This window comes from Vombatus ursinus, unplaced genomic scaffold (genome assembly GCF_900497805.2).
Source record: "Vombatus ursinus unplaced genomic scaffold, bare-nosed wombat genome assembly UNPS02007284.1, whole genome shotgun sequence".
Lineage (NCBI taxonomy): Eukaryota > Metazoa > Chordata > Mammalia > Diprotodontia > Vombatidae > Vombatus > Vombatus ursinus.
In genome coordinates, this window is record NW_020947062.1 from 4,825,803 (window position 1) to 4,851,766 (window position 25,964).

Sequence of the window (25,964 nt, forward strand, 5' to 3'; positions counted from 1 at the left end):
CTTTACAGAAAGGAATGAGATTCAGGGAAGTGAATGACTTGCCCAAGGTCAAAGAGATCATTAAGGGCAGAGCCAGGTCTAGAATTCAAGTCTCCAAGTCCAGGGCACTTTCCAGACCTTGCTGCTTTTTGGGTCCTAGAGGTCAATCCAATTTCAGGTTATGCCTTCTCTAGATTACACTAGTAAGCTTTCCATACATTTAAGCGGTGCCTCCCTCCCACCAATGCATGTTATTTTAATGAACCAGTGGGAAAAGTGGTAGAAAAACTCAAATAGTTATTCAAAGTTGGCCAGTTTGCCAATCAATCTTGAAAAGACATATGAAAGACAAGGTTTGGAGATCAAGTAAATGTCCAATTTATTTTTATAACTTGAAACTGGAACAAACTGTTTCGAACGAGCGTACAAATGAGATGGCAGACACATGCTGAACTCAACATTGTGACGTTAAGGGAGAAAAGAGGCCAAAAATCTCATACAGAGAATAAAAGGAACAATAAATATTTCACTAAGCCATATTGAAACGACCTCCTGTCATCTCAACATTTTATCCATAATAAAAAAAAAGTGCTCGTTTTTTAAACGGAGCACAAATACCAAGCAATAATAAATAGTTCCAAACTTGTAGTAAAAGACAAAACTTCCAAGTAAACAACAAAAGCTCATACAATAAGTAATAGAAAAAGGTAATAAAAATATTTTGCCTTGCCGGTACAAATGCAAACAACTGAAACCAATGTTACTTTGCTTTGCAGTTCTGAAATACGAAGAGCACCATAGACATGAGTTTGCCTGTGAGAAACAAAACCTTGGACAGTCTTTCACTCAGGACTGGGATGAAATACTAATTTCTTTTCTGGTTTTTTTTTTTTTAACCTTTCTCTTATGTGAATTCAGTCTCCTCTCCCCCTCCTCCCCCCAAGACCCTCAGACGGGAAGTGGCAAATTCCAAGTTGGGAAGATGTCCCTCCAAATGGTCACGTGAGCTTCAGCATCATCTTCAGAGGTCCATCAGCAAGGACGAGGGAGCTTGCTTGGTGTTGGCTACGTCCCATTGTGCTTGGCCTCTGGCTTTTTTGTTTATTTTTTGAGAGGAGGAAAAGAAATTCCAATTTTTGCTGCAGTCAGTAGGAAACACAATCCTTGTGCTTTCAGATGACTTATTCTTGGCTTTGGGGTGATTTCTCTTAGGCCACTGAATAACTGCTGGTGAGAGCTATCTCGCTTATGGGACAGCCGTAAGGTTGGCTTGGGTTCCAAGGCAACTTAACGGTATATCCAAATAAAATGTAAGTTTCTGGGTTTCAAGGGTTCAGCCAGATAGGAAGCCTAAAAGTTGCATCAGTTTTTTTGTTTGTTTGTTAAATTTTCAAACAAGGTCAAGGTAAGTGGCTTGGGGAGGAGCATGTCAACCAGACACCCATCAAAAGAGAAAGGTTATCTGTATTTGGTGAGGAATTACCCACAAAGATGCTAGGTTTTAACTTCCTTTTCCTGAAATCATGGTTTCCTGAAATTGGCATCTTAAAAACTGTTATTCCCCCAGGGAAGAAACTAAAACAAAACAAACAAACAAAAAGAAAATACCACTCTATCTTCTTAAAGCTACTTGGGGGGGGGGGCAGAGAGAGAGAAGGAGAGAGAGAGAGAGAGACAGAGAGAGACAGAGACAGAGAGACAGAGACAGAGAGAGACAGAGTCAGACAGACAGACAGAGAAAGTGGAAGGAATCAGGAGGCAGGAGAAAGAGAGATATCAAAAGGCACCAAATTTCATCCCAGTCCCTCAAACATTCAGAAATTGATGGAATGTACAATTAGGAGAGAACAGCGGCAAAGCGGATCATAGACAGACTGGCAAGACCTGTACAAGGAATAGGCCCTGTTCTGACATAAAAGGGAATCTGGGCCCAGACCATTTGTATCCAAAAATTTAATTTGCAATAACCTCAATAGTAGACCATTTTCCCTGTATCTAGCAGAAACCACACCTCTCTTTGGAAAGGGTAAAGGTCATTTAAAAATTGTTGTTCTTGAGGGTGGGAGAGATGGTGATTGGTGATGAAAGGGAAGGACGTTCTCTCTTTCTCCACATCTTAGAATTTGCAGAGAAAGGGGGATGGGGTCAGGGGCACTTTGTGGAATGTTACTTACTTGAATATCTTTACAAAAACTGATTTTTCCACTCAACATGAAAGGGGAATTACCATCCAGTCTGATGTGGCCAGACCCGGGGAAGCCTTGATGCAAGGTCCAGGCTGCTCTGAGTGAGAAGCCCCATGGGAACAGTACTTTTTGTAGGCCATTCTGATAAAAATATAGACAACGAAAGTGATTTATGAACAAAAGCATTTAACAACGTCACTTTGTTTCTTTTACTCAAAGGCTGTCAAACAACCCTTTCTCTTTTACAATAGGTCCTAACATACAAATTTTTTTTTTTGCAATATTTTATCCTGCCAAATTAAAAAATATATTATGGCAGCCTGTTTGTCTTTGTTTTTTATTTCCAAATTCACTAACAAAAAGGTACATGAAATCCCTTTAAAAGGACAAGCGTACAGTTAAAAAATTACAAGCTCCAATAGAAATACAATGAGTGCCTACATCATATGAACCAACCAATATCAATGTCCATTCTGGAGGGGGGAGGGAAGGGGGAGAAAGAGGGGAGGGGAGAGAGAAAAAATAAGTACAGGTCAGAAATGTGATTTGTTTTTTCTGCAAAGCAATAACAATATTAAGCACTTTTTTCTACATACTTTTTCTACATGGTGTAGCAATCCCCTTTTAATCCCCAAATACAAGTTTCTATACATTTTTTTGAAATAAAAATTCAACACCCAAGGCAGAAAAAAATTTACTAAAACTCAGACTTTACAGTTACAGTGACAAGAACAAATTTATAGACCCACCATTTAAATTTTACTGCAACATTTTCAAGGAAAAAGAAAAGGATTTTTTTTTTCCTGGTTTTGTAAAATGCCCAGGCATTCTCCATTATTACAAATACTGGTCCACTTTTACAGTAATCAAGAAATTTTAATATATATAATATATACTAAAACCCCGTCACCAAAAGAAAACAATATACACATGGCCATCACGGCATTTCTTTTATAACCTATTAAGCAAACTTTGAAAAAAAATGATCGCTCAAACACACATACACACAATTTTTTTTTACCCTTGTATGTATCCAATACTGTAAACGTATTTTAAGACAGAGTGCACTAAATTTAACTTTTAAAAAAAATTAGCCGTTGTTCCTGAATTGTTTTTTTTTTTCATTCAACGATAACAACTTGTAACGTGTGTCACTTGAGTTTAAATTCAGCAGTAAGTCACCTCCATTCCATTTCCTAAGCAGCGTTGTCCTGGAAAAAAAAAACCAAGCTGAGAATAATTCAGCCAATGGATGTCCGAAGTTGTGCTGGGTATACATCTTCATTGGATTGGGTCTTATGGCATTTTTCATGTCCTCTATCTTCAACCAGGATTTTTTTTTCTTTTTTAAAGTAAATGTGGCTTTTTTTTTGTACGTTTGTTTGTAAAGAATGTACTTTTCTGGTATTTACTCTTTTGCAAAAGTCTTTTCATTTCACAAAAAAAAGTTTTGCATTTGTCTCAAGAGACTCAAATAGGAAGATCAGTTTTCAAGGCACTCACGTCAAATTGAATGGCAGTAGAAAAACTGTCCAATAAATTATTATTTTATCTTTTTTCTTTATAGTGCCAGTATTGTGAATGCCATGCTTAGCAACACTGACACTTAATCTCTCAGCTGTCCCCTTACAGTTTAACCCACCTCTGGGCCAAGTAAAATATGCTGCAATTTCTTGTTTAGAAGCCATTTAATTTAAATGCAAACAAAAGTTTTAAAGTGCAGGTCAACATAATTAAAATGTCTAACCTTAACTCTCTGTTAAGTACCGTTTGCCCTAATGGGATAGGGAGAAAAAAAAATGGGAAGGTACCTTTCATCTTAATTCTTCCATCACTATTCTGCCAAAGGACCAAGAAATATTTCATATACGTTTTCTCTCCTTAACAATAGCACCATTGTGCATTACAAGAGATAACCCTAGCTTCTTCAGATCCTCCCAGTACCAATACTCGACTCTTTCCTGACTTAGAAACTAACAGTTAGCCCTTAAAGAAGCATCTAACTAATGATTTCAGTAGCTCCACACTACAGGAAGAAGACGGCCTAAGCTAGTAGACAATTTATCATTTCTTTCCTTCCATGTGAATACAGGAACAATCTCATCACATCTAGATGGTCCTTCTATCTTGACCAGGTTGGATATTCTAGGACAAGTGACATCTACTCTGCATCTCAGGGCATCACCAACAGTCCAATAAAGTCATATTATCTGCCAATAATGCACAATTGAAGGATGCTACTGACTGTGGTTGCCTTTAAACAAAACCTGCTTTGTCTCTTGGGGAAGATTATATGGGGCTGATCATTTTTTGTTTCATCTTGTTTTTTTTTTTTCCAGTTACAAAACTTGAAAGTTGAAAACTACTTGAAAACAAACAAAAAAAGGCCTCAGTCACACATGACTTCATCAGTGCTACATTTCAGATCCAATTCCGAAAGAAAGTGCTACAATTTTAAAGATTGTTATCCGCTGAACTCCCCACCCCCCATACCCCACTTGTTTGCCTTTTTTCTTTCATTTTTTTTTTTTGTGTGTGTCTTGGGGGGGAAAGGAAAAAAAAACTTTAAAAGTTATTTAAGTGTCGGCTTCTTCACAAGAAATTACACATGCGTAGCTTAAATTTCAAAAAAGCAGCGGCCCAAAAAATTATAATTTAAAAGATATGCTTCTCCCCTACAATGCAAGTAATCTCAGGCTACTACTGGGTAAAATTAATAAGAGATACCCAACAAAATTTGAAAAGAAATTTAAACAAAAAGAATAATAATAAAAAAAAGTACCTGCACATGCCAAAAAAAAAAAATTACAAAAACCCAATAAATACAGAAATTATTGCACAGTTAAAAGGCTCCACAATTTTTACTGCCTTAATCAACCCTCAGGTTTAATAGAACTTTGTAGACACAGGTTAAATTTGAGTGCCATTTCCTGGCACCTACCATAGTTATGCTAAGTTATGTTTATGGAGGCAAAATTAAGTCAGCATTTTCTCAGTTGGCAATAGTTAAACTGTACAAATTAAATGTTACCTAGACCCCTGATTTAACCCAGATGGGAATGAGGAGGGAAGGAGATGCTGGGGGGGGGGGGGGGAGGGAAGAGAGGGGCACATGGGGGGCCTTTAGCTTCTTTCCGCCTGCTCTATTTTCACATCGTTTGTCAGCAAATGTTCTCCGTGCCATTTTTTCATGTGTTTTTCCAGGGTGCTATACACGCTGAATGGCATCTGGCAAATATCACAGCGGTAGACCTCTTTCCCTATCTGGCCATGGGTTTTCATGTGGCGGGTCAGCTTGCTGCTCTGGGCGCACGCGTAGTTGCAGAGCTCACATTTGTAAGGCCTTTCTCCCGTGTGGCTCCGACGGTGGACCGTCAGGTTGCTGCAGTTCTTAAACACCTTGCCGCAGTACTCGCACGTGTCGCTGCGGCGCCCTTCCTTGGAGCTGGGCCGGCCGGGCCCCGGGCCGCTTATGTGCGGGGTGCTGCCACCGCTGGCTGTCCCGCTCCGCCCCGAGAGGCCTCCGTCCAGCATGTCCCCTGGCGGGGTGGAGAAGCGCAGGCTCCCGTTCTCCGACGAGTGCTCCGAGGAGGTGGCGAAGGGCGACTGCCGGGAGTCGGTGAAGCCCAGGAACGGGTCCTTCATGAAGTGTCTCGAGGCCGCGTAGCCCACCAGCCACTGCGAGTAAACGTTCTCCGAGGGGATGATGGTTGCTGGTGGCAGGTCCAGATCCTTCTCGATCTTGATCCTCTTGGATGAGTTGTTTAAGCTGGGGCTCGTGATGGGCGTCGGCTTGCGCGGGAACAGGCCCGGGAAGGGCTCACCGGGACCGAAGCTCCTCCCGTTGACGGCGCCTTCCTCCGTGCGGTCCAGCTCTCCGGCCACCGAGTCCTCGTCGCCGGTGTCCCTCTGGCACAGGTCCCGGGAGCAGAGGTCTCGCTGGTCCGAGCCCCTCTTCATGAAGCCGCTCCGCTTCTGCTTCTCGGCCAGCATGTCGCTGTACTGCTGGATGGCGCCCAGGCTCACGTTCTCGATCACTTTGCCCAGCACCAGGGACTTCTCGTCCGGGAGGGACTTGGAACCGTTCTCCCTATTGCGGCTGAGCTCCGAGTCCATGCTGAAGCTCGACTCGGGCCTGCTCTCGTTCTCCAGCTCTTCCTCCTCCTCCTCCTCCTCCTCCTCTTCCTCGTTGTCATGGCCCAGGGAGGGGTCGCTCTCGTTCCTGAAGTCGGCCTCGCTGGACTTCAGACCCTCTCCAGTGAGCTCGCTGGTGCCCGGCTCCGGAGAGCTGGTGGTGGAGAGCCCGTCGTCCGACCTGCCAGTCATGGAGCCGGCTTTGTGCATGTGGGTTTTCATGTGACGCTTTAGCTTGCTGGCCTGGGAGCACGCATGGTCGCAGAGCTGACATTTGTAGGGCTTTTCTCCCGTGTGACTACGGCGATGAACTATGAGATTACTTTGAAACTTGAACGTTTTCCCACAGAATTCACAGGATTTACTCTTCGCCTGAGGTTGGGGAGGGGTAGTACTGCTAGGAGGCATGGGGGGCAGTGGAGGGGTACTCAAAAAAGGTGATTTGGGGCTTGGCTGAAAGGGATTCAATAAGCGATGCATAGGGTTGCTGCGGTTTGGTGAGACTGGAGGAGGGGTCGAGTTGTTCCCCGCCAGCTCTCGGAGCCTCCTGGAGAAATCCATCGCTGGCGAATCGATTGCCATGGGGTTCAAACGCATGACTCTGTCAAAGGCACTGGGATGCTGGGCAACTAACCCCATTTCTTCGGCACTAAGGCGATGAGGGTCCAGGTGGTGACGGGGCGGTGGGCTGAAAAGTGGGGGAGTGTTGGGGAGCCGGCCCTCGCCAAAGCCGGGGTGGTCACGCAGGATGGGGCCTGTCATTCGTAAGAGACTAAAAGGGTTGTTATCTCCGAGGAAGTTCATCAGCGGGGACTGTGCAACAGCCTCTGGTCCCAGAGGAGGAGGGATGGTGATCCGTGGAGTAAGGGAACTGTTTGAAGGACTTGTTTCCAAATAGATGCGGAATCCGTGTGTGTTTTGGGCATGTTGAAGCAAGAACCAGGCGCTGTTAAAAGGTTGCTTGCATGTTGTGCAAATATAGCTTGAAGGCTCATCTTTACCTATTAAAAAAAAAAGCAGAAAGAACACTCAAAAATCATACAGATGAGAAAACTCAAGTGCCACTGACCCATACTATATTTTTCTTACAACTTCCCCCACTCCTTTCCTCACCACCCCCCCAAGGCATCTGTTCAAAAATAGTTCAGCAAATTACACAGGAAGATCTAAGTAGGTTCCTAACATTTCAAAAGTAGCAATAAAGTCACTGCTGGAAAGGTCTGTGGCCTACACTTGGCCTGTACTGTTGAAAACATCTCCTCCTAAATGACAACAAAGTTTATTGTGTCCTCCAAGGGAAAAGACTTGGTTTCTAACCCTAGCATTGTCTAGATGACCTTAGGTAAGTAATTAAATGTCTCTGGGCCTCAGTTTCCTCATCAGGAAAATGAGGGCATTGGACTAGATGGTTCCTTCTGGCTCTAAAGGTCTGATTGTATGAAGGTATATAGAAACCACACAGATCTCTTCTCACAGACATACCTAAGTGGTATTTGATTTAAGGAACTTTCCTAGAAAAATGACTTTCTGTTAATGGTTTGGGGGTATATCTATATTTAATGCTGTATCTGTATTCACTAGAGTTCATTCAGACTACACCCTAAAATGATACCAAGGATACAATGGAATTTTGCCACCATCAAAGTCTAAGAACTCTTGGGAAAAAATGTCCCTATAGGAAATCTTTTTCTCACCTCATATTTCCTCTGCCAAAATGCCAAGTGAGTGTGCAAAGGAATAGCTGATAATCAAATCTGACAGGGCAGTTGTAATGAATTGTAACAAATGTTGCTTTGTTAGAAATTTGTTCTGTTTGGTAACATCACCAAGAGATGCTTATGGCCACTGGTTGAATGGGGTCAAGAATGCTCAGTGCCTTCCTTCATCTGCCTGTCATTCAGTCATCCAGGAGAACTGAAGTTGCAAATTTCATTTGCTATTTGTCTTTCTGATCCCTGTTCAACCTGAGGATAAAGCTCATCAGTTTCAGCCTGTAACTCATATTATGCATTGCAGAAAAAAAAAAAGGACAGGTGTGGAAAGACCTTGGTTTCTGTCATCATGTTTGCCAACTTAAAAAAAAAAACCCAAAACACCCACCTCCCATCCCAGACACACTATAACCATTTCATTCAAGAGCAGGCTTGGTCGAAGTAGACTTTCCGGGTCTTCCCTACCTCCCCCAACGGCTAGTGTTCTCCTCTCTCTAACTTCCCTGTGTATATCTATTTTGTACACACACACACACACACATACACACACACACACGCACACAAAATTGTCTTCCCCAATAGAACAGGGATATTGAGATTTACTTTCTTTTTCTGTATTCATATTTCCAGTCCTTGGCACTTGGGAGACTATAGTAAGAAGAGACCTAAACTTGGGTCCTAACCCTGACATTTACTAGCTCTGCGGCCCTCAGCAAGTCTCTTTTACCTCTCTGAGTCTCAATTTCCTCATCTGTAAAACAGGGCTAAGTATAAATTGATCATCATTGTGAGAACATGTCTTATGATCCTCAAACTGTTACAGAAGTGAGGGAAGACATGATCTCCCAAACTTCTTTTTTTCTTTACCCCAATCTGCCCTGCCTCCCCAAGGTTGGTTTTGGTTTTTTTTTTTAAACTCCAATCAATGCATGGTGGACTCAGCCGAACAGGAACAAAATATATGTGTTAATTACTCTTACATATTTAAGAGAAATAGAACTTGGAAAGCACAGCCAGGAGGCAGGGGCCAAGAAAACCCACAATTCTCTTTTTGAAATCAACCACCCATGATAGTATTTCAGAAATGAAAGTGGGGTGGGGGAGAGGAGAATGAGTTAATCTATAAATAAATAAGGCTGGAAGACTTCAAGTTGTGTAGAAACCTGTCTTTCAAGCACCCTGTAGCAGTGTGTTTATAGGCATATAAACTGTACTTTTGAAACTGTCTTCAAAACTGTATGACTCAGAGAGATTGAGCACCCTGAAGCCAGAACATAGCATTAAAAAAAAAAAAGGAACCAATGATTGACACCAATACAGTTTGACTGCTAGCATCACATGGTTCCTGCTCTGAAAATCTGGGGAGAACTGAGGGGACACTGGCATAGAGCTCACCCTCAAACACCAGCTAGAATGTTGTAGAGAGCTATACCATGAAAAGGCTTAGGAGAATAATTCTTTTGGGAGAGGCACTGAGGGGGGGAAGGGGGAGGGGACAGTTAATCTGATAGAAATAAAATGCCTGAACTTTTGAAAAAATAAATATCTACTGTAATTCTTCTATATTTTAAGACTTAAAGGACTTGAAAGTCCATCAGTAAGGGGCTTCCCTCCATCAACCCAGATCGCAGTTCTTTGGTGCTTTCGTACAGGGATGACCTTTGTGAGCTGTGGAGGACAAAATTCTACACCTGGTGTCTAGCCCCTACTTAACAGCCTGCCTTTTCTCAGCTCAATCAAAAGACATGAGGGCCATCTATCACTGGGCTACATGGGCCTTTCCAGACTGGCAGAACCTGCCAGTGCTTGCATGCCTCTGACACAGTCTTGGAGAACTCAGAGTCACTTCTATACCATTCCATGATGAAACATCAAGTATTATTCTATTAAAGAATTGCTTACCTTTGGGGGGGGCAGGTTATAACTTAAAGTAATTAAGCTTCAATTTTTATAATTAATCTTTCAAAATAGCTTATGTTAAGCACTTTGAGCTGGGTTTTTACCCCAGAATCCCTGTATAATTCACATGCTAACAGTTAACCTATTTGATAACTTGAAAAACATTCATTGCCTCTCACAACCTAACTCACAAGAACAGAATTGTGGGATGCTCTGTGTGGACTGCAGTGAAAACTCCATCCCCGACTCCCATCCCCCAAGATGTCCAGAGACCTAACATTGTAATCTTTGAAAACACCCATATCTCTCCCAGTGCACACCCTGCAGAGACAGTATAAAAAGTGACAGGAATCAGCGAAGCAGGGCTAAAGTAGAGTATGTTTCCTGCCAGCAGCTGATTTATTTTTTCATTTCGGGAACAGCACATTTTTACCTCAGCTTACCTGGGAGCAGAGCTTAATAAAGACCCTTCTGAAGGGAGAGTTAATATGACAGATGACAGGCAGCATCTTACAAGGTCATATATCTTCAAATTAAAGAGGGTTCTGCCTCCTTCACCTTCATTTTAACCACTCTAATTAATCGATTTATTATAGGCAGTTGTTCTATTTCTTCATTTTTCTTAAGTCAGATGATACTCCTTGGCTCTTGTTATCCCCCTCCCTCCTCCTCTTCTCACCCAGTCCCCCACCCCACCAACTTCCCCAGGCTGCCAAGCATTTTACTAAAGATCTGTCCCCATGAGGAATGTCTAAATTATAAGAACATGTAGAATTCCCCGGAAGGCTGGGGACTAAGGCCAATCTAAAGTTGAAATGGCTGATTAAAAAATTAGCCTCAAAATGGCAGCTGGTGAGAGGGCTTGTAACCACTTGTTTTAAAAAGCTCAGAGCCTTCCTCTCTTCCCCCCCACAAACTTTTAAACATTTTCTTCATGAGACACACTGAAGCAAATAGCCATGTCTGTAATGCATTGTGAGCTTGAGGAAAGCTGTTTTTATTAGTGAAATCAGATTTCTGAGCTATCTATCCTTATAGGGCCAACATCAGCTCTCCCATCTTTGTCACTTCTATGCCTGTAAACCCACTGCTTCTGAAGACCCCTCCACAAATGGCAGGCATTCACTGTAGGCCACTTGGCTATCAAAGATCTGACAACTTCATTAAAAAAAAAAAACTTTCACAGCCCTCAAAGGCTCTCTCTAGACTCCTCTCTTTCCTCCTCCCTTTCTCTTTTTTTTTTTTAATAAAATGTTCATTTCCATATTATCACTTCATGGTTATCTTGCCTAGAAATTGCCTTAAGCAGTGTAGATGCTCACTTTTAAGAAGAGAACAATGTCAGAAAGTCTTTGAAGATTCACTACGAACATTTTTATATTCTCAAACTTGCTAAATATTTTAAACATGCTCATGAACAGTCATGTATTGCTCAAAAGTAAGCCTTCTCTTTAATAATGTAGTATTCCAGCCCTCTAGAACCCTTCTTCAGTTAAAGGCCCCCAGGAAATTGGTTTCCAGGTGCCCCCTCTATGCCACTCTCCTCCATGGCTCCCTCTCCCAAGGGGCACCTTGGAAAGATGGTTATGGGCACTACCCCTTAATAAAGTGAAATTCAGGCTTTCCCAGACCTGGACCGCTTCCCATGCTGTGACTGCCTGGGTTGTATTCTGACTGACAAGCCAATTATGAGCTTATTTTTTAATGACTGTACAAAACAAAGTCAAGTCCTGCCCTTAAAACCTAGAAATGCCTTAGAAATGTCTACTCTACTCCAGTCACTAAATCACAGTTTTCTATTATACCACCTTCCCACCTCGCTCTCATACAACAAGCAATCAAGAAGCATTTATAAAGGGCCTACTATGTGCTCGACAGTAAGGATGCAAAGTTAAAAAAAAAAAACCAACACGAAACCACCTGTACTCTGAGAGCTTATATTCTATCAAATATAGGGGTAAGGTGGGCGCAATAGACTGAGGTTCAGCTTATTAGAAGAATTATTAGAAGTTATCAAAGAGCTCAGATGAGAAAACATTTTATTTGTGTTCTGCTAAACCCAGAGGTTAGAGTATAAATCTGAAGATGTGTGATAGCCTAGGAAAAGCAGGTTGCTTCCCTGAATTGAATTCACTAATTTGAAAAAAATCAAATCACTATTTCCCAAATGGGTTCCAATAAACAGAATTTATCATTTTAGATCAAAATTTTTAAAACTGGGTGGGCAAATCTGCTACCCAGATACTGACATTGTAAGGGGAATCTGGGTATGGTCAAGAAAATAAGAGGCCTGTCTTGGTGGCACTGAATCCTCTCTGCCAAACCCAGACCCTTGGAGTTCTCTAACTTTTCACCCTCAGGTAAGAAGAGAAATGAGCCATATACTGATAGTTTTCCCCTCTACTCTCTTTTTCCTTTTTTCTTTTTTTAAGAGTTTTTTTAAGAGACAGGGAGCTGTCTCATTCACCAAGGCTGAAAGTGCAACAGACCCAATCCCACTGCTGAGTGGCATACAAGCTTTGACCTGTTCCATTTTTGCTCTCCTTAAGTAGCCTGGTGGGTACACCCTAACCACCTCTATCCCCCACCCTCAAGAGCTCATCATATTGGTGTTGTACTTAGTGTGGACACCCAATCTGCTTTAGCCCTACTTAGAATTCCTGAGCTCAAGAGGTCCACTTACCTTAGCCATCCCAGTAGCAGCGATTATTACAGCTATCCCCTAAGTCTCTTTAACAAGCAAGTGAATGCTTGCTCTGCAAATATATCCCATAAATGGGATAATAACCAATAACCATTGACTAATGGAACTTTGTGCTATGCAGTAAGAGAGTCACAAAGGTTTGATGAGACAGGTCCCTGCTTTCATGGAGTTTGCAATCTAAGAAGACAGATACATGTAGATTAACTACAAAATACAAGATGATGATAGTGTGTATCAGAGAGGTACAAACAACACCAGTGAGGTATAAGGGAGGGGGTTGTTATAGACTAGAGGGATTCTGAAGGCTTCATTGATGAGGCAGCATTTAGATTTTTAAAATGGATTGAACTTCAAAAAGAGAAAAATATGAAAAGAAGTCATTCCAGGTACAGGGTGTGAGCAAGATGGCTTTTTGGGGGGGGGGTTCTTTTTTAATATCTTTGCTCCTAACCAGTGTATTTACATATTCTAATCTTTACTGACAAATAGGAATGACTTGGATGCCCTCAGTTAAGTATCTTCCCCTCTCTTGGACTCAGTTTCTTCCTCTAAAAAGTCTGGGAATTGGATCACATAATTTTCTAAGCTCCCTTCCCATGCTAATATTCTGTCTTCTCCCAACCCTAGTTATTCTTCTTCACCTTATTAGCTATGGGAGGTGACCTTAACCCTTCCCACCAATGCAGAAACTTCACATGGGAACCTTTCCATGATTGGTTCAAGAGATGTAGCTGTAAACTCCAAGCGATATTTCGGGTATGCCTTATGAGGTAACTAGAGCTGCAGTAAAAACTTGAAGGAATGTTAAGGCAGCTTAGAAGTCTACGGCTTCCAAAGTTCCAACAATGTGGAAATCGGTACACTTAAAAGGAATGGCTCCCTTTACAGTCACTTTCAGGAGCAGACATTTTACTGGACTACTTCCTACAGACTTCCTTCCCCCAACCCCTATGCTACTTTCTCAAAGCCACTCCATTTTTAATGAGCATTTAAACAATTACTCTTTCTTATTATGCTAGTTACTCTAATAATACCAATAAAGGTATCCTTGATGCTCAATAAAAAACATACCTTTAACTGAATTATTATTAAATTAAAACGCCATAATTGAGAGCACTGGTTAACGAGTGTTCTCACAAGAGCAGCTAAGGGCATTCAAGCCAGGTGAAGATTTAGTGTTTTATATGGAATGGGGGAATGAGCCACACAGGGGCTGAAGGGATCAGAATGTCTGCTTAAATTAGGGGAGAATCCTGTTCTAATCTCTAGAATGGGCCCTTTGAGTGTTAGGCAGTTATCACTACACCTACAGATGCCACCTAATGGTCTTCGTCACCTGTCTGACTCTCAGCAGATCATCGGCCCAAAAGAAACCACTTGCAAACATCCTTCCCAACTACACAACACACAGGGCATTTTCATGCAGACCAATCTTTTGTTTTAGGGATAGTGTCCAGGAATTCAATTTGTCTCAACAAGCTAACTACCTGAAGCATCTACTAACCTACACGCCAGGCACTGGGGATGAAAAAACAAAAAACAGTGCCTGCCCTCAAGGGATTTATTCTACAGAAAATATATACAAAGTCATTTCAGGGATGTGAGAAAAGACTAATAACTGGGGAAACCCAGTGGCACTTGAGCTGGGCCCCAGACTGATATTATAGCTCCAGGATAGGACAAGGACTGGAAAAATCCCATGTAGTAGATGCATATCACCATTCATTAGGCCCTAACCAACCCTTCTATACATTATTCCTTTTTCCTTATTTTAGGTTCTGGCCAAACCACCAGCCATTCCTTAACTTCTGCATTCCAACTCCCATCGGTGTGCAGTCCTTCACATAGCTCTTCCCATTCCTAGAATTCTCTCCCCCTCCTGGCTTCTGCCTCCCTGAATACTTATCTTTATTCAACGCTCAGCTCAGGGACCACTTCTTACACAAAGAAGTGTTCAATCCTTCTCACTTTCCCTCCTCAAATTACCTTATATTTTCTAATCTAGGTAATACCTATTATATTGAATGAATGAATGAATGAATGAATGAATGAATGAATGAAAAAGTCTTTATTAAGCATTTGCTACTTGCCAAGCACTGTGTTAAATGCTGGGAATATACACAGAAAAGTCAAGGCAGTTGTTGATCTTAAGGAGCTCATAAAATTAGGGGAAACAACATATACAGAGTATCCCAAAATTCTTAGAGCATTTTTAAGCTAAGGCTTAAATTAAAATTAAATTAAAAGCTAATAAGGCTATAAGCAAGCAAGGCTTAAAATTGCACCAAGAATTTTGAGATACCCAGTGCAAGAATTCAGGCACAGGATGAATAGAAATGTTCTAGAAGCCCTTAAGGTACAATGGAAATGCAGATGGCAATTGTCCCATATTCCCCACTAAAATGTAGACTCATTAAAGGCTGTTTTGTTTTTGTCATAGGGTCCACATCACCTAGCATAGTACCTTGCATGGAAGGTACTTAATAAGTGGTTGCTGAACAGTCATGTCATCTGCAAAATAGGGATTATAATATTTGCCCCTTATACCTCAAAGGCTATTATGAAAAAGTGAATTCTTATTCTTAATAATACTTCTGCAATCTAAATCACAGGGTTATTCTGAAGAAAATATCTTATAAACCTTAAAGCACTACAGAAAAGTGAGCTATCATTATTATTATTATATTCCCTTGAGTTCTCATAAATAAATGAATTTTCATAAATATATTTAACTTTTCTGATAAGAATCCACATTCAGTCAAAACCGAGAGTACAATCTGCTAATTATTTTCCCATGCCATGGATATTAATCACTGTATACTCTTTTTATCTTTCCAAAAACATCCATTGAAGAGCTATTTTATATGCAGTGTAATATAGTAGAGGTTCGGGAAGAAAAGAAGTAGACAGTAGTCCTGCCCTCAAGGGGTTTACACTCTAGAATCTAGGTTCTGTTGTATTTAAAAATGTAAAAACCACTTTTCATTCCTTTGTCACAAGTCAGATTTGACCCTCAGGCAGTGGTTTGCTGATGCTCTAGTCTGAATAGTGTGTATGCATACATATATGTACACATATACCATCATATAAAAATAGAAAAGCAATAATAAAAGACAGTGCACAACATAATGCCAGATGAATGGTACAAGCGATGATATAAGAGTTAAAAGGAGATAAAGAATACGGAAATATGTTTTGCATGATTTCACATGTATAATTGATATTACATTTTTGCCTTCTCAATGGGAGGGAGAGGGATGGGTGGACAGGAGAGAATTCAGAAGTCAAAAATTTTTTAAATGAATGTTCACAATAAATCATAAGTTTATTTTTTTAAAGGAGATAAAGGAGAAAGATAATTGTGAGTAGGAACAACACACAGAACAGCTTCCTCAAGGAGGAGGTAAGAATTCGATGGATCAGATCTAAATAGGAAGAGAAAGAACATTACAGAAAAGTGGGGGAAGGTAGGAAGAGGAGGAATGGAAGCTGCAGTTGTAGGTACACGAGCCATGTTTGGGATTATAGGGAACAGACACTAGTTAAAACAGAAGGGTGTGTAGGAAGATAGCAGGAAATACGGATGTAAAGAGTGGAGAGAAAGGAAGAATAAGATGCTAAGGAAAAGAAACCCCCATAAACGTTCAGTTTTCCTATACAGTTGTGCTAACCAAAAAGTTTGGCTTCAAGTTTACATAGCGTGGTTAGAATCAAAGATATTATGATACTATTTCTTATTTCTAGCCATTTCTTATACACACATCTCTCTGTCTCACTGAAATTTAGAAGTGAAAGAGGAAATAATAAAATGGTGGCTCTTCAGAAGTACCAGACCATTACATGTGAGCACAATCTCAGAGGGATGACAAACAGCACTTTTCTTTAAGATTTAATTCAAGGAATTCAGTTAGGCTTCAGCATTCACACTGTCAAGGAAGGGTTGGAAATTTAAGGTTATTTTAGATAGAGGGGGTATGGAAATGTGTTCCAGAGAAGAGGTCACTGCCATTTTGCCAATGCTATTGGCCAAAAGGCATGGGCCTTTCTTACCTACAACCTTTCCTCTACTATTCCTGGGAGAAGGTAAAGGTTCTTACATCTAAACATCAGCTGTGATTCCAGTCTCCCTACTTCCTGGGCCACAAACTCCAACCTCCTTTTAGAGTCAAGTTAATCAAAATGGTCTATCTTCACCTGGGGGTTGGCTGTCTTATAATTAATTGACCACCTGCAGTCTTTGGAACCTCTGAAATCCTAAGGAGGAGGCAGTGCCTAATAGGAAGCCTCTCTTTCATAGGAATAGCCCACTACAGTGCTGAGCACACACATAAAAATACCAAATGACAACAATCTTGGCTTGGGCAAGTCTGACAAAAGCAACTCATGTACTCCATTCTACAAATTTTTTTAGAGTACTGTATCTGGCTCTCTCCTTTCCCCCTATCACATTCTATTTTATATCATATTTGTTTGTGTATATGATATACCCCCCGGGTAGATTATAAGCTCCTTAAGGGAAGGTATTTGTTTGTCATTGTAACCCTAGAAACAAGCATAGTGCCTGGCACATATTAAGGGCCTAAGTTAAATTGTTAAATTAAATTTTAACCAAAGTAAGCTCCTCCTGTCACCTACTTCCCAACAAGGTCTTTCACTCTACTTTACTGGGGTGAATAGAGAAAGGCATGAAGAGGCATCTTCACTGTTTCTGGAATATAAGGGGGTGGGGGGTGAGGAACCACTTTAAAGAATAAAAGTAGTAGCCTAGAGATTCATAGGAGAATGTGGAAAGGAGAGTAAGAGGGTTCATTCCAGCACATGGTCACTGAGTACCTATAATGCACATAGAATGCTAGGTTCCATGATCCCATGACTAAAGGGAAAGCAGGGATAACCAGTATGGTGTCACAGAAAGAGTACTGGGGCTGAAATCAGGTTGTTATTGAGTCGTGTCTGACTCTTGATGACCCCATTTAGGGTTTTCTTGGCCAAGATACTGGAGTGGTTTGCCATTTCCTTCTCCAGCTCATTTAACAGATGAGGAACTGAAGCTAACAGGGTTAAGTTAAACCCGGGGTCACATAGCTGGTAAGTGTCTGAGGCCAGATTTGAACTCACAAGATGAGTCTTCCTGATTCCAGGCCCAGCACTCTATCCACTGTGCCACCTAATTGCCCACTGAAGTCAGGAGGTTTGACTAATTCCATCTTTCTTGCTAACTTGCCCATGTTGTCTCCCTCTACACGTAGAAAGCCATCCCCTTTCACCTTCACTGGTTGAAATATTTCTCCAAGGCCCAGCTCAGGGAGTACCACTTCTATAATGCCTCCTGCTAGAAAGAATCTCCTCTCCTTCCATGAACTCTATAGCCCTTTGTTGGAACTTCTCTTCACCCTTGAATTCTATTCTAAATCATAGCCATCTCTGTACATGTCTTATCTCCTTTAATCGATAATTCCCCTAAGGGCAGGTACTTATTTAATCTTTGTAGCATTCCCAGTGGAATAAAATTAACCAAGTGGTGAAAATGATAGTTCTACATGGGTACATATTCTGAAACACTTTACAATTCACAAAGCACCTCACTCATAATAAGTTATGAAGTAGGTCATACTATTATCCTCATTTTACATAGGAAAACTGAGGCTCAGAAACAGAAAGTGATTTGCGAAGTAAGTTGTTAGAACTGGAATGTGAACCTAGAACTTTTGAATACAAGTCTACGGCTCTCTGCACTACATACTGGCTCACATTTGGGTATAAAGTCAATGAAGGCTTTGTTATCCTTTGTATGTAACCTTCTATATGTTTTAACAAATAGCACCATATCAAAGGATATGTACAGGCAGTTTTCAAAGGACAAAATTAAAGCTATCTATAGTCATGAAAAAATGCTCTAAATTATGATTGATTAGAGAAATGCACATCAAAATAACTCTGAGGTACCATATCATACCTATCAGATTGGCTAACATAACAAAACAGGAAAATGATAACTGCTGGAGAAGATGTGGGAAAATTGGAACACTAATGCATTGTTGGTGGAATTGTGAACTGATCCAACCATTCTGGAAAGCAATTTGGAAATATGCCCAAAGGGCTATAAAACTGTGCATATCCTTTGACATAGCAATACCACTTCTAGGTCTGTACCCCAAAGAGATTATAAAAATGGGAAAAGGACCCACATGTACAAAGATATTTATAGCAGCTCTTTTGGTGATGGCAAAGATTTGGAAATTGAGGGGATGTCCATCAATTGGGGAATGGCTGAACAAGTTGCGGTATATGAATATAATGGAATACTATTGTGCTATAAGAAATGGTGAGCAGACACTCTTCAGAAAAACCTGGCAACACTTATATGAACTGATGCTGAGTAAAATAAGCAAAACCAGGAGAACATTGTACATAGTAACAGCCACATTTTGCGATGATTGATTTTGATAGACTTAGCTCTTCTCAGCAATGCAAGGATCTAAGACAACTCCAAAAGACGATGGAAAGAGAAAGAATTTAGGAGTCTGAATGCAGATGGAAGCATACTATTTGTTCTACTTTTCTTTTGTTGTTTTATTTTGTTTCTTCTTTCTCACGGTTCCTCCCATTAGTTCTAATTCTTCCTTACATCATGACCAATGTGAAAATGTTTAATATGAATGTATAAGTAGAACCTCTATCAGATTGCATGCCATCTTGGGGAGGGGGGAGGAGAGGGAGGGGGAAAAATTTTAAATTCAAAGTCTTATGGAAGTGAATGTTGAAAACTAAAAATAAATTAATTAACTATAATTTTTTTTTAAAAAAAGAAGGAAAAAAAAAGCAAATAGTACCATAGAGGACCTTATGTTTCCATACCATTTGCAATCATGAATTTATCCTGGTGTTACCTGGGACCTAGGTAAACACTACATTTTTATTTTGCAAAGAGCTAATTTAGGTTAAGAGGTTAAGCATGGACATTTCCCCCTCCCCAAAATGAATTCAGCAATACACTCAGGAATCTGTTCCTTATGCCGATGTGCCGCCCTTTTTGCAAAATAAGTCCTCTTCTGTATGTCAGTTACATGTGGGCAATCTAATCATATCAGAAATGATTTTTGTCTTCTTAGAACATTCATGACCTTGTGTTTATCCCTTCACACATTTATGGTCTATAATCCATTACAATTATCTGTCTATATTTTCTACTAGAATGCCAGTGTTTTGAGGACAAAAAGCATCTTTTTGAATTTTTTTTTATTCCTTCAAAGGGCAAAGTACAAGGTCTTGTACATAGAAGATGCTTCGAAAATACTGAATGAATGAAAGGATACGTAAGAAAACAGTCTTAGGAAGTGAAGGAGTTTTAGGATTCTAATAAAGCAGCTGACATTTATAAATTCTTTCATATACAATCCTCACAAAATTCCTGTAAGTTATTGTTAACTCCATTTTGCAGAGAATCTGAGGCTTGGATAGGTTAAGTGGTCTTGCCCACAAAGCTAATAAGCTATCAAAGGTAAGATTTGAATCCAAGTTTCTCTTGGATCCTAATATGCTATAGTGCATCAATATCAAAGGTAGGAGTGACCTTATAATCATAGAACCACAGTATGTCAAATATGGAAGAGATCTTATTTTTTTTTAACATAAAATGCTGGGGCTTGAAGTAGCCCTAGAAATCTTCTAATCCAGAGGTTCTCAAACTCATTTGGCCTACTGCCCCCTTTTTTAAAAAATTACTCAGGGCTACCCTGGAAATCTACTTTCTTTAAACCTTTAACTTTTTTTTTTGAAATTTGCATCATTTCAAAAATATATATATATATATTTTAAATGATGCATCTTAAATTTAATAATTTATTGTAAATTGGTGGGTTTTTTCCTGAGTTAAATTTTGATGATGCAATATCGCATCATGTAACAGTATTGTATAGTATTGTAAACAAGTCATTACACGCACATATTTCTGCCATTCAATGCCCCTCCCCAAATGCACCTAAGGCTACTACCGCTGCCCCTTCCCTGCATCATTTCAGTGACACAGTATCCCCCACTTTGGGAACTTATGGAATCCAAAGCTAATATTCTATAAATGAAGAAACAGGTCTATTTAGGGAAACTCTCTATTTAAAGGAAGTCTAAGGCAATTCTTTTTGAAGAGCAAATAATCATAGCCTGATTATAAATGGTTTCTTTAAGTTTGAATTTAGTGAAGAGACTGTGTGTCACAGTGGATAGAGATTTGCCTTTAAAGCCAGGAAGCCTTGGATTCAAGTATAGCCTTTGACTCATGTCATGTGACCCTGTCCAAATCATTTAACCTCTTGATGCTCTAGGCTATTCTCTAAGACTGTAAGTTACCAAGGTGGTGCCAACCTGCATTTATAGAAGGAATTTCTTCACCTGAGAGATCCCTATAATAAAAAAAAAAATCGCAGGCTCTTCCCTATCCCTATTAGTGAGTAAGATGAAGGATGAAAATCAAGGCTGGTGAAAATTATTCTCCAGTCCTATTAGTGCTATATAATGGAAAAATCACTTGGACTTCAAGCCTTGGCTCCGTCTTTCACTACCCATATTATGCTGGAGAAGTCCCTCTGTCTCTCTCTGAGACTCACTCAACTTCCTTCATCTGGAAAGAAGGGTAACAATATTTAACATGACCTATGTTAATGGGTTGTTGCAAGAGACTGCTTTTTAAATGTAAAACACTGTAATAATAATCAAAGTGAAAGGTGGTACACTCCAAGCTTAATCTTTAATATCTCTGCTCCTGGCTAAAGGGCTTTCTCCCAAGCAGGGACTACCAACTGGGCTCATTTTTGCAGTTCTCTGAACCTGCACTTATTTATGCATCGTTCATCGGGGCAAATATACACTCTTTGTATCCCAAACACTTAGCATACTGCCTGGCACATAGTAGGTACTTAATAAATTTTATTGACTGACTGGTATCTACCCCATTCAGCTTCAGATAAGAATTCAGTGAAAATGGAACGCTGATTTTTCCAAGACAAAGGGACAGAGCAACTGGTCCACTACCTTCCATCTTGCTTAATGTTTTAACAGCAATATAATGTCCTACATTCTTCTTTATCCAGATTCCCAGGATAAGGAGAATTTTCATCCCTTTTACACAGGGAAACAAGAATACTATTTTTAAAAATAGAAGCCATTTGGCAACTCAGGCCAAGGGACTGACTTGACATTTATCTTGCATCAGTATTACACATTAATGTGATTTAATGTAATGTTGATGACAGTTTATATTTAAGGTATACTTAAAGACACAAGTCATATATCCAAGCCCCATCTGATGGCCCGCTCATACCACATAACATCTAATATGATGCAAATTCCAGCAATTCAATCCAACTCATTTCAGTTCAATTTGGCATAGTGTAGTAGAGTCAGAGGACCTGGGATTGGATCTGCTATTTACTTAATATTTGTTTGACTTTAAGCAAATCACTTGAAATCTCCAAACCTTTAGTTTCTTCATCTATAAAATGATTTCAAAAATTCCCTCCTGCTCTAAGTCCGATGAACTGACTCAACAAACATGTATTAAGTGCCTACTGTGTGCAATGTCCTATAGTAGGGCCCAAGGGAGATATAAAATTTAGATAAGACATGGTCCCTGCTGTCATGGGGTTCACAGCTTAATACCATATACTGAATAGATGAGTGGCCACTTAGGAGTTTTTTAGCCTAGATCTGACCTGTGCTTTGCTAACTGATGTCAGACTATAAAACCCCAAAGAAGTATAAAATAGAGCAAGGGGAGGGGTCAAACAGAAGTAAAGGAGTGAAAAAAAATTTCACTATTGAAGAATCGATAACTTATGAGCTGACTTCTAAATTACCCTCTCTGTGACAAGAGTTTCAATTAATTCCACACGTTTGTCATCTGAACACTTTGAGCCTGTGAAATCACTTTCTGCTGAAGTAAGACAGGGGTTAGCCATGGGGTAGTGAAGCATTACAATCTTGACATATAGAGGAAGTAGAAATCTTAGGCACATTCAAGCCCCTTAACACACATCGAAAAGGGGATTTTCTTTACCAGATTTTCTTTACCAGTATGGAAAGAGGGTCCCTACACAGGCCCTACAATGTTCTTATATGTAGCACCCCATTTGGAGTATTCATGAACAGTCCTGAACATTCTTAAAAGATGGATGTCTTTCATTTTTTTTCCTTTTCTTTTCTTTGCAGATGCACTGGAAATGATGCCAGTCCTTTTTGAAATAGGTGTAATAGCAGAAGAGGCAGAGGAATGGAGTAGAAAGAACACTGACTTTGGAATCAGAAGACCTATGCCTGAGTTTTGGCTCTGCAACTTAGTAGCTGAGTGAAACAAAGGCCACTTTAATTAGTATGATGCCAGAGAAAGGGCAGATGATTTAGAGGGGGAAAGGGCCTGGATTCAACACCTTACTCTATTACTTATGATCTGTATAACTTGTGCAAAGTCACTTAACCTCTCTAGGCCTCAGTTTCCTTACCTGTAAAATGAAGATAATCAGATAGCTTCTGAGGTCCCTTCTAGGACTAAATGGGAAGGGAATATGCATTTATACAATACCTACACCTACGTGCCAGGTACTGTGCTAAGCACTTTTACAATTATTATCTCATTTGATCCTTACAACAACCCTGGGAGGTAGGTGCTATTATTATCCTCTTGTTATAGCTGAGGAAACTGAGGCAAACAAAAGTAAAATGATTTGCCCAAGGTCACACAACTAGTACATATCTTCTTCCTGACTCTAGGCACGGTGCTCTATCCTCTGTGCCACCAGCTGCTTCTATGATCCCATGGCTTCTCAAAATCTCAATTCCTAATCTGTAAAATAGACAGTAAAATTTTCATTACCTTTGACCCTAGGTTGTTGTGAGGGAAGCCCTGTGTAAATCAGAAGATGCTATAATAAGAACTGGCATTTACATAATACTGATTGATTGATTGATTTCACTTAATTCCCAGAGTCCTGAGTTAGATATTATACATATTATGATTTTTTATAGAGATGAGGAAACTGAGGTTCAGAGAGCTTAATGATTTGTCAGTGGTCACACAGCTGGTATCAGAAATAGAATCTGAGCCTAGGTCTTTCTGACTCAAAGTCCAGCACTTGCATGCACAACTGTGCTACAGAAATATGAGTTATAATGATGATGACAATCACATTCCCTTAAATTCTGATAGACCAATACTTCTTCAGCAGAGTTCATATGTCCCAAAGATGATACCTTCTGATGTGACACTAGAATTCCATAGATAGAAATTTAGTAAAGAAGGCAACCATGTTTGTCATCCAGGTGTTATAGTGGATAGAGTGCTGAAGCTGGAGTCAGGAAGAGCTGAATTCAAATCCAGCTTCAGACCCTTAGTAGCTGTGTGACCTGGGCAAGTTATGTATAACATCTACCTCAGTTTTCTCATCTGTAAAATGGGAATAATAGGACATATCCCACACACCAGTGAGGATCAAATGAGATAATATTTGTAAAGTGCTTTAAATTATAAATGCTAGCTATCTTTTTATCTGATGGCAAAATGAAGAGTGAATTATTAAATAATCAGTCAAAGGGCAGATTTTCTGGGAGAGGAAGAGATGATGATCTGCCCCTGTGTGCGTGTAGGCTCTGCACGGTGCTTTATCTGAACTGTCTCCTAAGAACCAAGGTAGGTGCCTCATCATGGTTAATGGATGAAATACTCTTTTTGCTAATTCTTTAACAGTCCTGCTTCTTTAAATCCACAAAAATCTCCCTGTTCCACCCTAAGAAGTATTGTAAGGGCTGTAAATCTCATTTTAATAGAATGTACATTTAGCTATGAGGAGATAATTGACGTTATGGAGAGCTTCGATGCTGAATTATATAGGTTATCTAATACAAAGGGGACTCATTACGGAAGCACTACAAACAAGCAGTAATATATGTATATTGTTCTGAGTGGCGTTATAGCAAAAGTGTTCAGGTCCGCAGGGATTTATAAAACACAAGAAAACAGCAGACGTGCACTTGTAAATTTGTTTCATTTGTCTCTGAAGTTAAAGGTTATTCCCTTGTTCTGAATTTGTAATAAAAACATGCTAGGCTAAGGTTTGTGGAGGATGTTTGAATATTTAAATTGTTTCTAATGATAGGCAATTATAGGGTAGAAACTGGACTTTGCATCGCGCGGAGCATCAAAGCATTTTCCTCCAGGAAATCTATTTATCTTTGGTGCTTTCTACCGGGCACGTTCTCCTAAGGTGTGTGGCACCCTGGCCGCTTGCAAAGTTAACCGTATCACGCCGGTTGCCTGCCTAGGCAACACCACTAGGTCCTGTTTTTGTTTGGAGCGAAAATCTCCCCGATAAATTTCCCGCACTAATGGCTCTGGGAATGGGTCCTCAAGGGCGGGATGCTCCCAGTCTCCCTCCCCTTTGAGGGGGCAGGAGAAAGGGAAAGGGAGGAGGGGGAGACAGCTAGGAAAGAGAATTTCCGGGCATGGGTCACTTTTTCCTCGCCCCTCCCCCTCTTCTCCCCCAGTCCCACCTAGCCCCCGGGAAAGAGAGACGGGAAGGGGAGGGGTACATGGGACGGAGAAGAGGGATGCAGAGAGGGCAAGGATGCAGGATGCAAGATGCAGGATGCAGGATGCAGGATGCAGGATGCGATGTGGCGGCACTCGAGGAGGCTGCAGATAAGGCTTGCTCCTTCCCGGAGCAGTGCGACAGTCTGTTCAGGTTAACCAACTGCGTTAGAATAACTCCAGCCGACTTGTCACCGAGTACAAAAGTCATCAGCGAGTGAATGTTCTTTTCTGCACCGCAATTAAGACGAATCAATACGACGTGCCACAAATGGTATTTTACTTTCAATAAGAACCCGGGCTGAGTTTATTCAGAATATTTTAGCGCTTCCCCAGGGGATTTTGGTCCGACGCAGATGGCAAATAAAGTACTCAGCCTAAGGCTAGAGCACATTATGCTAATTCTAATGTCAGATGTACTTTAATATACAGCTCTATTTAATCACCCCATTATTTCACATTTCCATATGAAAACCTGCGGCACTTCGGCAGAGCCGTCACTCGGCGACAATGCCAGCTTCCTTCAACCAGAGCTCCCTGCAAAGGAGGGGCGAAGGCTGGTCATTCTCGCCAGTCAAAATGTTACAGTTTCAAAGTTTCAGCCTTCCCTGAATTTAAAGCTGATCTCCGGGTGCAATTAGCAAATCACTCTCCAAGAATGCTGAGATACACAAAACACTCCAGGAGGTGTGACTTAGGAAATATCGTTCCTACCCTAACACACACGCGTGCGCGCGCACGCACACACACACACACACACACACACACACACACAC

General features: G+C 40.6%; 1 protein-coding gene across 4 annotated transcripts in view; it reads right to left on the reverse strand.

Moving 5' to 3' along the window:
• Positions 1-341: 341 nt before the first annotated feature.
• BCL11B (BCL11B, BAF complex component) overlaps positions 342-25,964 on the reverse strand; it is a 122,339-nt gene continuing 96,716 nt past the window's right edge. For all 4 annotated transcript variants that reach the window (XM_027849129.1, XM_027849127.1, XM_027849128.1 and 1 more), the window contains one exon: positions 342-7,300. In XM_027849129.1, coding sequence (XP_027704930.1) covers positions 5,289-7,300 — 2,012 coding nt within the window. In that variant the 3' untranslated portion in view covers positions 342-5,288. The remainder of the gene's footprint in view (positions 7,301-25,964) is intronic.